Consider the following 13,426-nt stretch of genomic DNA (forward strand, 5'->3'; position numbering starts at 1 on the left):
GTGTAGAGTGAGTTGTTAACATTTTGTTAGTATTTGTGAATACATTTAGTGTATGTAACAGGGTTCCACACAACCCCAAAAGTCAAGGGTATTCATACCCTTTCAGGAAAAAAGTAAAGGGTTTTTATACCCCTTCCAGATTTTTCACAGGGTATGAGTGACAATCGGTGTATCCATGAAATGTCATTTTTGGGTTCTTTCGTTTTGCGAGGCATTTTTTTGAGCAGGCGACAGCACCGGATAGGCTAAAGCGAACAGTGCCATCGAGATGATCAGTTTAAAGATATCGCGCAGTTTGAGGACAAGGGAGGCAACCTCTGCTTCACGGCGTGTCAGTGTCGACAGAGGAGTGGCACGAACACGGCGTGTACTTTAGTGGTCTCAGTAGAGCAGGCGGCCTGCGTGTTGTTGCTTGTAAGGTTGGCTTTAATACAGTCTCTTCTTCTATACTAACAAATACAATCTAAGTCTTTAAAATGCTAAAAAATCGGGCATGACCCGTAGGTACCCTGGCGACTCAACTGACTCTTTGAAAAAGAAAACCCAAGTCCTAATCTGGATGAAAAATCGGACAGGGGTTCGGGGCCTGGACAAAATCGGGCGACGCCACTCGATCACTGCTTGTTGGTAACCTACCCTAATAAGCCTTGTGGTAACCGAGTAAACAGCGCGCACTGTTCACAATTGCTGGTTGGGACTGGAGCTGCGATTTGAGGACGTGGTCAAGCACCAAGGCACAAAACCACACGCAACTCCCGAAAGACACTGTCGAGCAGATGGCATAGGTTCCCGCACCTTTTGCCCAACTCAGTGTATCTCTCGGGGAGAGCGCTAGGCACCGAGCAGATGGCATAGGTTCCCACACCTTTTGCCCAACTCAGTGTATCTCTCGGGGAGAGGCACCGAACAGATGGCATAGGTTCCCGCACCTTTTGCCCAACTCAGTGTATCTCTCGGGGAGAGGCACCGAACAGATGGCATAGGTTCCCGCACCTTTTTGCCCAACTCAGTGTATCTCTCGGGGAGAGGCACCGAACAGATGGCATAGGTTCCCGCACCTTTTTGCCCAACTCAGTGTATCTCTCGGGGAGAGGCACCGAGCAGATGGCATAGGTTCCCGCACCTTTTGCCCAACTCAGTGTATCTCTCGGGGAGAGGCACCAAGCAGATGGCATAGGTTCCCGCACCTTTTGCCCAACTCAATGTATCTTTCGGGGAGAGGCACCAAGCGGATGGCATAGGTTCCCGCACCTTTTGCCCAACACAATGTATCTTTCGGGGAGAGGCACCAAGCAGATGGCATAGGTTCCCACACCTTTTGCCCAACTCAATGTATCTTTCGGGGAGAGGCACCGAGCAGATGGCATAGGTTTCCGCACCTTTTGCCCAACTCAGTGTATCTCTCGGGGAGAGGCACCGAACAGATGGCATAGGTTCCCGCACCTTTTTGCCCAACTCAGTGTATCTCTCGGGGAGAGGCACCGAACATATGGCATAGGTTCCCACACCTTTTGCCCAACTCAGTGTATCTCTCGGGGAGAGGCACCGAACAGATGGCATAGGTTCCCGCACCTTTTGCCCAACTCAATGTATCTTTCGGGGAGAGGCACCAAGCAGATGGCATAGGTTCCCGCACCTTTTGCCCAACTCAGTGTATCTCTCGGGGAGAGGCACCGAACAGATGGCATAGGTTCCCGCACCTTTTGCCCAACTCAGTGTATCTCTCCCCAGTGGTAGTTTTGATGACCCTGACTCTAAAACAGGGGAGACGCATGCTTCAGGCACTTATTAGGCACCCTACTCTCTCACACGTCTCCCGACCTCATGAGGACAGCGGCTTTTATAGCTAACGGGGCTTCCTCCCACGTCACCCTAGCAGGACCAATGAGAATCCCGCTCTGGCAGCGCAGGAGCAAAAGGGAGGGCTCCGAGCCTGCTGCCAGCCTCCTTACAAACTGAAGTTAAATTCCTCAAATATACACAAAAGCTCTTCTATTAAGAAAACCCACATGAAAAATGATGTACACACATATGTCCTTAAACGACAAACCTTACAACGTATCTGTAGATACCAAACACTTGTAGGCAGGGCCGGACTACCGGGGGGGTTATGGGGGTTGCGCAACCCCCACCCCCCCTAGCCTAAACATGTAGGCTACCTCACTTATTAATTTTTTTTTTATTATTGTTTATTTTATGCCGTTTCATGCAAGGAGCGACCATTTTCCTATCTCAAAATATGACCTACCCATCAGCTTCAGGGGGCTTCACCCCCTGACCCCCACAAGGGGCTCTGCCCCTTGACCCCGCCAGGGGGAACATCGCCCTGGACCACCACTGGCAACCACCCCCCCCTCCTCTTCGCCTAGTCCGGCCCTGGTAGGTAGACAAAAACGCAGACGAACTGCAAAACTTCCAATTACACTCTGTCTCTTAAAGACTGAGCAATTATGTCACACACACCAATACTTCTTCTTTCTCTTCAGTTCACAAAACGTACACAAGACGTTCATATCAAACGGCAAATCCATGCCCATAAAACTGACCCGCAAAAACAACTCGCGCTCAAGCACCAACGGCCATTTCCATAACAAAAACGTCGGCACACACCGGTTTCATCCGTCTTTATACATTCGCATTGGCCACATATATGATTGACATGTCGCCTACATTCTACTGAATAAATGAATACATGTATTGAATATACGAATGAAAGGGATACCGAGGAAAAGAATGGCAAGATAAAATAGAGAGAGAGAGAAGGAGAGAAAGAGTATGCGTTTGTGAGTATAGCAGCAGGAAACGTCAAGCCTAGCAATAAACAAACTAAAGAAGGGGGTGGAAAGAGAGGGTAAAAAGAACACGCCCCTCTTAACTAAACCTTCATAAAAACTGACTGTAAAACTGACTGTAAAACTGACTGTAAAACTTAACAAAGATGGTCCTAAAACAAAAAGGGACGTTATGTGTTGTATCAAAAAACGATGTGATTAAAACATTACAAGAAAGGTAGGGCAAAGAAGATCCTAAAATCTTCAAGTCGAATCATTTCCTACAGCTACATGGGGGGGGGGGGGGGGGTAAAGTCCAGTTGCGGGAGGGGGAGAGGAGACTAGAACAAAGGCCCCTCTGTGGTCAGCTCGGCTTCCCAGGGCCAGCCAAGCTCGCCTCAGCAGTGGTCAGCTTAAAATGACCTACTTTCTCTGCTCAAGACACGGGCTATCCGTACTGTATCTCCTCTCGTACACTTACAAGGTTTTTATGGGGAAAATAAGAGATACCAAGAAAAAATGTATGTGCACTGCACTTTTCTCCACATGTGTATACAAGTATTATGGACTCTAGATTGAATGTGACTGTTATGACAATATTGGGCAGGTGCTTACAGTGCTCCAGCAGTAGCAGCACTCATGACAGCCGCCACTATGTGCTATGTCAACTGGAACGCAACTCTTTACATTTACGGTAGGTTTTTATTTTTTGTATTTCGATGAAGTACACCAATTAAAAGTCGTGAACGACCTTCACATGCAGTCGACACGCGGTGATACAATCAAAACCGATGTTACTAAAAAAAGAATGGGTAATTCTGGGAAATCGTTCACTGGAAGTACTCGATAATTATGCAACCCTTGAATAAAATTAATGTGATCTTTAATATATCACTCAAAACCTTTGGAATGAATTAAAATGAAGAAAATAAAGAACAAGTCGCGTAAGGCGAAATTACTACATTTAGTCAAGCTGTGGAACTCACAGAATGAAACTGAACGCACTGCATGTTTTCACAATGACCGTAGTCCGCCGCTTGTGCAAAACGGAGTGACACTGACGAGCCTGTTTAGCGCGGTAGTGGTTTCGCTGTGCTGCATAGCACGCTTTTCTGTGCCTCTCTTCGTTTTAACTTTCTGAGCGTGTTTTTAATCCAAACATATCATATCTATATGTTTTTGGAATCAGGAACCGACAAGGAATAAGATGAAATTGTTTTTAAATCGATTTCGGAAATTTAATTTTGATCATAATTTTTACATTTTTAATTTGCAGAGATTGTTTTTAATCCAAATAAAACATTTGGAATCAGGAAATGATGTAGAATAAGATGAACGTAAATTTGGATCGTTTTATATATATAAAAAAAATTAATTACAATTTTCAGATTTTTAATGACCAAAGTCATTAATTAATTTTTAAGCCACCAAGCTGAAATGCAATACCAAAGTCCGGCCTTTGTCGAAGATTGCTTTACAAAAATATCAATCAATTTGATTGAAAAATGAGGGTGTGACACTGCCGCCTCAACTTTTACAAAAAGCCGGATATGACGTCATCAATGACATATATATATCGAAAAAATGGATATCATACCCAGGAACTCTCATGTAAAATGTCCTCAAGATCGGTCTTGTAGTTTACTCTGAATCGCTTTACACACACACACACACACACACACACACACACACACACACACACACACACACACACACACACGCACACACGCACACATGTATACACCACGACCCTCGTCTAGTCTCGATTCCCCCTCTATGTTAAAACATTTTGTCAAAACTTGACTAAATGTAAAAAAATGAACATTCAAAGGACAGTTCTTCGAACCAGTGACCGCCAATCGAACGACTTTTCTGTCGGGCGCTCTACCGATTGAGCTAAACCGGCTTACTGTGTTATGGGAAAAAAAGAGAAATATTAACTTCGAATATCACACGTGAGTTCTCGAGCATGGGTGTCAGTATCGACTCGTAGGTTTCCGAGTTTTGTAGTTGTGTAATGTACGCTCTGACGACCTCAATGTTTGAGGTAAGTTAAGTTGATTACTGACCCTATGCTCCCGCATTTAATTTCAATTGTAATTCAATCAAGTTTGCGTTTTAATGAAACAGATCCTGTGATTGGTCAGAATGCCCCAACTCATTAAAAATTACCGGTGACTAATTGTCGATAGCCACTCGCTAAAAAAATCCATTAACAACCTGCTGGCGAGGCGCATTGATACCGCCTGACTAGTCTCGGTTAGCTTTGAGGGTCATTTTACAAGTAGGAAATATGAAGGCCAACGAAATACCGAGACCATAAGGTATGCGAAGTGATGACGTCGAATACGTGACGTAAGTTGATGCATGAATTCTTCCGGACTACGTCAGTCAATTCCAAAGATCGCTTTTGTGATGAAAGAATTTGTTTTAGAGTTTGGTGTCCAGAAACCCGTCAAAAAAGAAGGGAAAATGTGTGTGAAAGAAAACAAAACAGGAGCAGAGCTAGAGTGATACGATTGGAATACAGAGACATATTTCTTGGGGTAGGTGGACTGAAAGTAGTGTGTGAACAGAACAGAACCAATTCTGTCTGTTTACAACCGCATGAAAGCAGGAAAGAGATCGTCGTCAGATTGAATTACAATAACAGTAACATGCTTCCATTTGAAACTTCTCGGTCTTCATCGGGGATTGACGCCCTCCCAAAATCTAATTGAAGCCCTCCGTCGCTTCGCTCCGTCGGGCTTCAATTAGCTTTTGTCGGGCGTCAATCCCCGATGAATTCCTCGAAGTTTCAAATGGAAGCATGTTAATATGTAAGTGTGACCGATATTATGTTGGCAGACCAGCTCAGAAATGCATTGACCAATCGCCGAAAGGCGCTGATGTCATTTCATGAAAGGATTTCCTTACCCAGAATTCCAAACTGTTTTGGAGATTTATGACGCCCTATGGCCGGTTCGTTATATAAAGGGAAGCAAGCGGTTAAAAACGGGCGTCGACACTTATCTCAGGCACTTGGTCTCAAATGCCTGGATTCTTCTTTGTTGCAAGTCAGCAGTGCGAACGATGTTCAGTTGAGTTCGGTCCCTTGAGACAACAGTTCGTTGTGGGAGAGGGGGATGGTTCTGATTTGATTGTTCTTTTTACTGACGTGCAGAACAGTTTTGATTCAGCAGTTCTGATTTTTTGTCAATTTTAACGCGGGAACCTTCATTTTGCGAATTTGATTTTGGGGGTGTCTGTGTTGTAAGTTCCACTGTATAGACACCACCTCATGTAAACCCAATCTGTTTTTCTGAATAAGGTAGGGGAATGAATGGCCTTTTCAGTCATATAATTGGTTTAACAATAAACGGCCTCATCAGAAAGATCTGCCATCAAACGCATCTGTCTAGTTTTTTTATGACGGGTATAGTATATATTGAAACGTTAAACAAAAGTTCTGGGGTTGGGAGGAAAATAAAAGAACCAGATGGAAAACCGAAAACTCTGATTTTGTTGACGCCTAAATACGCAATAAAGCTGTACAAAATAAACCTTTTCTTCAAAGATAATTAATGAGAATTTCTTTCAGTAACAGTCAGTTCATGTGACTATTCTAATTATTGTCGATATTTTAAAAGCAAAGTTACGTTTTGTTGGGTCAATTTTTGGGCCTACTTTTTAGCGGCTGTTACATGTCACGAGCGAAAACACACCTTCAATCCAAACAAATTGACAGATAGCATAGTTAAACGGTTTTGTTTTTTATGGCGTAGACACTGGTATGACTTGTTTTTTCTTGAGGCACAAAACGTTTCGGTATATTTGTTTGCACAGTTTAGTAATTCAGCCAAACCAAGCACTTCCACAGGCTCCCATTATTACTTCCAGGCGCCCTAGGAATGGTGTGGAGCGTGGTGTGGGCAGGCATGATCTACAACACACCGGAGGCCCACCCCTCCCTGTCCAAGGCACAGCTCGACTTTCACCGTAAACACGGGGCTGATGTGCAGCTAAGCTCGGCGAAAGTGGTAGGACAACACGCAGATCTATGCAAACACATATTCACACAGAGAGACGAACACGCGGTGTGAGAACAGATCATTTGATCAATGTCAGAGTTGAGTGGGGCAGCAGAAACACGAAAATACCCAGCATGCATCCGAAAAAGGAACATGACTGCTTAAATTGTGAAGACAAAAATAAACGTAAAAGCCCACTGTTAGTAGAAGTTGCAGTCTATGAACGCAGAAGAAGAAGAAGAAGAAGAAGAAGAAGAAGACGACGAAAAAGAAGAAGTAATTAAGAATTATTTAAAACTGAATTCAGCCACATATGCGTTGAAGTCGTACGTATTAGTGGACTTGTTACACTTTTCAGTATGGTGTCTTTGCCATGGATTCTTGAAGGAGTTCCTTCCCTTTTTTGCGTGTTTCCCCTCCATTTTCTTTCAAACCTTGTTCGTTTCGTGTTGCGTCTGCTTTTTGTTGTCTTTTGTGTTCTTGTTTTTCCTGATGAAGCTTCCATAAGCGAAAATTCGTACCGTCTTGTCTCGTTCTTGTATTGGTGAGTACAGTATTCCTTTGTTTTTTAACTTTGTTCATCTTACCAGTCACTTCGTTGTTTAGATTATGGATTCTTGATACAAACCTATTGTGGTACCATATTAGCCATATCAAACTAAGTTAAGGAACAACAAGACATTTACACAAAAGAGACAAAAATGCTTCACATTCCAATTCAGGAAAATCGGATCGGGTTTGAATTTTGTATAGCTGGTAATTTAAGAAGACATTTGACTTTATATTGAGACGTTTCATCTGGAGTATTTCGTATTTTTTGATTGGCGTTTTTCATATTGTATCTACGTTTGCCCTTTTTCACAAAGACTACACACCGGACTTGTTCACGAGAAACGTCCTCCAAACAATTTGTTTCTGTTTGATTCCTGGGTTTAGCAGCGCAGCATTCCATGGCGCCATATTGTGACGTCATCATCGGTGTGGTCGGTGTTCACGGGATTTTTCGTTCATTCATATGTCTACGCCATGCTGGTAGTCCAACAGCCTCAGTACTTTTTGGACTCCTTCAACATCAACATTGCTGATGTGAGTAATATTTCGGAAAAAATGTTGGTATTTATAGATTCCTTCCCTTGTTAACTGTGTTATGAATCTCCACAGATCTGACAAGACTTTTTACATGGGATACGAGCATCCGTCCTCTTTAACATAAATCAAAACTCGAGAGCCTTGCTGCTTGTATATGTAGATTGAGTGTAATGTTTTGAATAAGGTTTTGACAGACACAAATTTCAATCCGCCAACTTAACTGAGCACACAATTCTCACTTAGCACAGAGAGCAGCCAGGCTGTTGAGTTTTGGTAAAATGCTGACGACAATCCCTCTCGTCGGTCTTAGTATCAATCATGTTATGTTTCTCTGCACTTAGATCAGACAACTGAATATGACCCCTCACAGCCATCAGAATCAGAATCATGTCCTTTGGGGCACACTTAGATCGAACGACTGATGACAATCCACGTCAGTCTTAAAGCCGAACATCCGTCTCTAGGAGAACAAGCCTTGTTACTCGTACAGTAGAAGTAGTCCAGGCATCTTAGCCACTTTAGTGAAGGGAACGTTGAAGTGACAATGACTAGGTTTAAAATGTCCCTTATCAGAAAGTTCAACCTCAGTCCTTTGATGTTTATTGAACACATTTTCATATAAAGTTGGCGCTTCATACGGAAAAATGGCTTTGAAATTGACCCTAATCCTTCTTTGGGCTCTGTAAATGTCGTTTGGGGCTATGGTTGTAAAATGGTATCTACTGGTCACCCCAATGTATAAACTGAAAACTCTTTCTGCACCAGAACACGCAGAAAGGATTGTATCTGCCTGATGTCTGATGATGCTTTTCAAAATCCCCAACCACTAATACCTTCAAAACGGACTTATCTGACACTGTTGTTTTTCCCTATATAATCCTTACTATTTTTCCGAGACGTCGTCGTGTTGTGTATTTAGCTTGCCACAACCTCATACATGGTCCTAAAAGTTAAAGTTGAAGAAAATACTAAAGATAAATGAACAAGCTGACGCAGTGTCATTCGCACCGTGAATCCCCCCATGGGAACATACTAAAGTCTGGTTCCAAATAGGCTCAATTTCCTTCTATTTCTTTGTATTTCTGCCTCGTAGGGGTAGGGGTGTTCAAACCAAAGGCACCTTTAAACCAAAACTCATATCACACATCTTACAATACTAAGACACTCAGCAGTGAAAGGGTGTCTGCTGGTAAAAAATTCCAAACAATCCTAAAAGTACTTCACTACTAAAAGTGCTTTTAAAAAGAGCCGTTATTTTTCCCTCTATAATCAGTATTGTGTTTTCTGCGAACATGTAGTCTATTTAGATGGTTGTCATGTGCACATGAGTTGCTAAAGCGTTTTCAGTTGGGCATATGTCGAAAAGCAAAGAATTAGCCCTTTGAAAACCATCAGAACTGTCACACAAAAATAACATTTACCTATCTCACCAACTGACCAAACATAGGGCTTTTCCTTATGTATTATGTATTGTCGTGTTTTTTGTAGCATACTTGTGAAAACAGCCACCACTGTTGTAAATGATACTTTAAAGAGCATTATTTCATTTTTACAGTTGAAGGACAACCTGGACTGCCGTATATTACAGCTGTTTTACAATCAGCCAAAATTTTCTTAACAAACGTATGTTTAAGAACAACTCCCATAGTGAAATTGAAGGAAAACAAAGTGAAAACCCCCCTGCCATAGAGGAGCTAAAGAATCAACAATAAACGACTGCATGGATAGCTTGATGCACGAATGCATTGCGGACATGTTTGTCTCCAACCAAGAGAAAGTTCCAAAAAATCCCTTTTGTGCTTCTTATTATACAGTGACGTCAAAGACAGCCTTTTCTGCTGTTCATACATTCAGGGGTTATGGTTACACTAAACGACGTAGTTGTAGCCATACTGCCATCCAGATTTATTTTTTCCTTGCGAGCAGTCACAGGGTGTTTGTGCTGTCTGCCAACCGTCAGACGACCCCGCCCAAGTCTGTTAAGGGACCGTTTGACCGTTATAGAACGCGTCTTTTTGATTTTTTAGCACATTTGGAAACGGTTGATTTTTATCCCTACCATTGTTTCCAAACATTATATAGGAATGTTTTTTGAACAACGGATAATAGCCGCTACTCGCATGTGTAGCAAAAGTGAGCGTACATACTCACCCTGGTCGTACAGCCGTTGTCCGTTTTCATCTGTCTGAACAAATCATTACCTTTGAATTTTTCTCGAACGCTATGAAGTGAAGAAACACCAAATGTTGCAAAATGTTGTATGACCCCAAGAGCTCAAAAAAGATACTTGAGAACCTTGACCTTACCTTAAGGTCAAGGTCACAGGGAGAATGAATGTGGTCTAAAAACTGCAAAATTTCACATTGTGCCAGTTTTCTGGAAAACAAATTAAAAACAGCGGGCTTAGTTTTGTATGGTATACAAGAAAAAGAAAGCCTTATCTTCTGATACCATTTTGGTTGACCTCGCTTCAAGGTCAAGGTCACAGGGGACCTTCAAAGTTGGATTGTATACATGTTTTGAAGTGACCTTGACCCTGAACTATGAAAAAAATCTTTCAAACTTCATAATTGTGTGGGGCACATGTTATATACTGATATTGAGCCACATTTAGTCACATATCATCAAGGTCAAGGTCACTTTGCCCCTTATGAAATGTGACTGAAACGGGCAATTGAATCACTAAAAGTGACAATGTCTCTTTGTAGAAAGTGCCAATAAGTATGTTTATGCTTCCTATGTCTTGAATTGATAGCCTTGTGATGTGTGACCTTTGATGATCTTGACCTTGGCCAAAGGTCATGTGTAATTTGGTAGGAAAAATCTGTAAACCAGTTCTAATAGTGTACAATGTCCTTGCCAGCTTCAGTTGTTAGACCTTCACCTTCAAGGTCACCTGAAGGTCAAGGTCACTTTAAGACAAAGGTCAAGCATGAGTCGCATGGGCTTTGCTTTGTTAAGATTTTTTACCAAGACACATGGATTTCTTTACCCGGCTTGGTCACATTTTTCATAGGGGTCAATGTGACCTTGACCCTAACGATATGTGACCAGATGTGGCTCACTATGAAATTCTAACAAACGCCCCATTCAGTGTTTAAGTTTGTAAGAGATATCGTCCATAGTAAAGTTAAAGGGGCAAGCTCACATCAAAATATGTCTACAATTCAACTTTGAAGGGCTCCTCTGACCTTGACATTGAAGCGAGGTCAACCAAAATGGTATCAGAAGATAAGGCTTTCTTTTTCTTGTATACCATACAAAACTAAGCCCGCTGTTTTTAATTATATTTAGTCAAGTTTTGACTAAATATTTTAACATCGAGGGGGAATCGAAACGAGGGTCGTGGTGTATGTGCGTGTGTGCGTGTGTGCGTGTGTGTGTGTAGAGCGATTCAGACTAAACTACTGGACCGATCTTTATGAAATTTGACATGAGAGTTCCTGGGTATGAAATCCCCATACGTTTTTTTCATTTTTTTGATAAATGTCTTTGATGACGTCATATCCGGCTTTTCGTGAAAGTTGAGGCGGCACTGTCACGCCCTCATTTTTCAACCAAATTGGTTGAAATTTTGGTCAAGTAATCTTCGACGAAGCCCGGACTTCGGTATTGCATTTCAGCGTGGTGGCTTCAAAATTAATTAATGACTTTGGTCATTAAAAATCGGAAAATTGTAAAAAAAAATAAAAATTTATAAAACGATCCAAATGTACGTTTATCTTATTCTCCATCATTTGCTGATTCCAAAAACATATAAATATGTTATATTCGAATTAAAAACAAGCTCTGAAAATTAAATATATAAAAATTATTATCAAAATTAAATTGTCCAAATCAATTTAAAAACACTTTCATCTTATTCCTTGTCGGTTCCTGATTCCAAAAACATATAGATATGATATGTTTGGATTAAAAACACGCTCAGAAAGTTAAAACAAAGAGAGGTACAGAAAAGCGTGCTATCCTTCTTAGCGCAACTACTACCCCGCTCTTCTTGTCAATTTCACTGCCTTTGCCATGAGCGGTGGACTGACGATGCTACGAGTATTGCTGCGTTGCATTGCGTTCAGTTTCATTCTGTGAGTTCGACAGCTACTTGACTAAATATTGTATTTTCGCCTTACGCGACTTGTTTGTTTTCCAGAAAACTGGCACAATGTGAAATTTTGCAGTTTTTAGACCACATTAATTCTCCCTGTGACCTTGACCTTATGGTAAGGTCAAGGTTCTCAAGTATCTTTTTTGAGCTCTTGGGGTCATACAACATTTTGCAACATTTGGTGTTTCTTCACTTCATAGCGTTGGAGAAATATCCAAAGGTAATGTTCAGTACAGACAGATAAAGACGGGCAACGGACAACGGCTGGACGACCAGGGTGAGTATGTACGCTCATTTTTGCTACACATGCGAGTAGCGGCTATTATCCGTTGTTCACAAAACATTCCTATATAATGTTTGGAAACAATGGTTGGGATAAAAATCAACCGTTTCCAACTGTGCCAAAAAATCAAAAAGACGCGTTCTATAACGGTCAAACGGTCCCTTAACAGACTTGGGCGGGGTCATCTAACGGTTGGCAGACAGCACAAACACCCTGTGACTGCTCGCAAGGAAAAAATAAATCTGGATGGCAGTATGGCTACAACTACGTCGTTTAGTGTAACCATAACCCCTGAATGTATGAACAGCAGAAAAAGCTGTCTTTGACGTCACTGTATAATAAGAAGCACAAAAGGGATTTTTTGGAACTTTCTCTTGGTTGGAGACAAACATGTCCGCAATGCATTCGTGCATCAAGCTATCCATGCAGTCGTTTATTGTTGATTCTTTAGCTCCTCTATGGCAGGGGGATTTTTACTTTGTTTTCCTTCAATTTCACTATGGGAGTTGTTCTTAACATACGTTTGTTAAGAAAATGTTGGCTGATTGTAAAACAGCTGTAATATACGGCAGTCCAGGTTGTCCTTCAACTGTAAAAATGAAATAATGCTCTTTAAAGTATCATTTACAACAGTGGTGGCTGTTTTCACAAGTATGCTACAAAAAACACGACAATACATAATACATAAGGAAAAGACCTATGTTTGGTCAGTTGGTGAGATAGGTAAATGTTATTTTTGTGTGACAGTTCTGATGGTTTTCAAAGGGCTAATTCTTTGCTTTACGACATATGCCCAACTGAAAACGCTTTAGCAACTCATGTGCACATGACAACCATCTAAATAGACTACATGTTCGCAGAAAACACAATACTGAATATAGAGGGAAAAATAACGGCTCTTTTTAAAAGCACGTTTAGTAGTGAAGTACTTTTAGGATTGGTTGGAATTTTTTACCAGCAGACACCCTTTCACTGCTGAGTGTCTTAGTATTGTAAGATGTGTGATATGAGTTTTGGTTTAAAGGTGCCTTTGGTTTGAACACCCCTACCCCTACGAGGCAGAAATACAAAGAAATAGAAGGAAATTGAGCCTATTTGGAACCAGACTTTAGTATGTTCCCATGGGGGGATTCACGGTGCGAATGACACTGCGTCAGCTTGTTCATTTATC

General features: G+C 41.7%; 1 protein-coding gene and 1 long non-coding RNA gene across 2 annotated transcripts in view; both read left to right on the top strand.

Moving 5' to 3' along the window:
• Positions 1 to 13,426, top strand: part of LOC138963204 (uncharacterized) — a 98,796-nt gene that overhangs the window by 40,521 nt on the left and 44,849 nt on the right. The gene's annotated exons all lie outside the window — the stretch shown is intronic.
• LOC138963203 (vesicular glutamate transporter 2.2-like) overlaps positions 1 to 13,426 on the top strand; it is a 43,601-nt gene that overhangs the window by 4,825 nt on the left and 25,350 nt on the right. Inside the window, exons 5-7 of the mRNA XM_070335252.1 lie at positions 3,379 to 3,465; positions 6,651 to 6,790; positions 7,718 to 7,867. Coding sequence (XP_070191353.1) covers positions 3,379 to 3,465; positions 6,651 to 6,790; positions 7,718 to 7,867 — 377 coding nt within the window. The remainder of the gene's footprint in view (positions 1 to 3,378; positions 3,466 to 6,650; positions 6,791 to 7,717; positions 7,868 to 13,426) is intronic.

Source organism: Littorina saxatilis, linkage group LG3, assembly GCF_037325665.1.
Source record: "Littorina saxatilis isolate snail1 linkage group LG3, US_GU_Lsax_2.0, whole genome shotgun sequence".
Classification (NCBI taxonomy): domain Eukaryota; kingdom Metazoa; phylum Mollusca; class Gastropoda; order Littorinimorpha; family Littorinidae; genus Littorina; species Littorina saxatilis.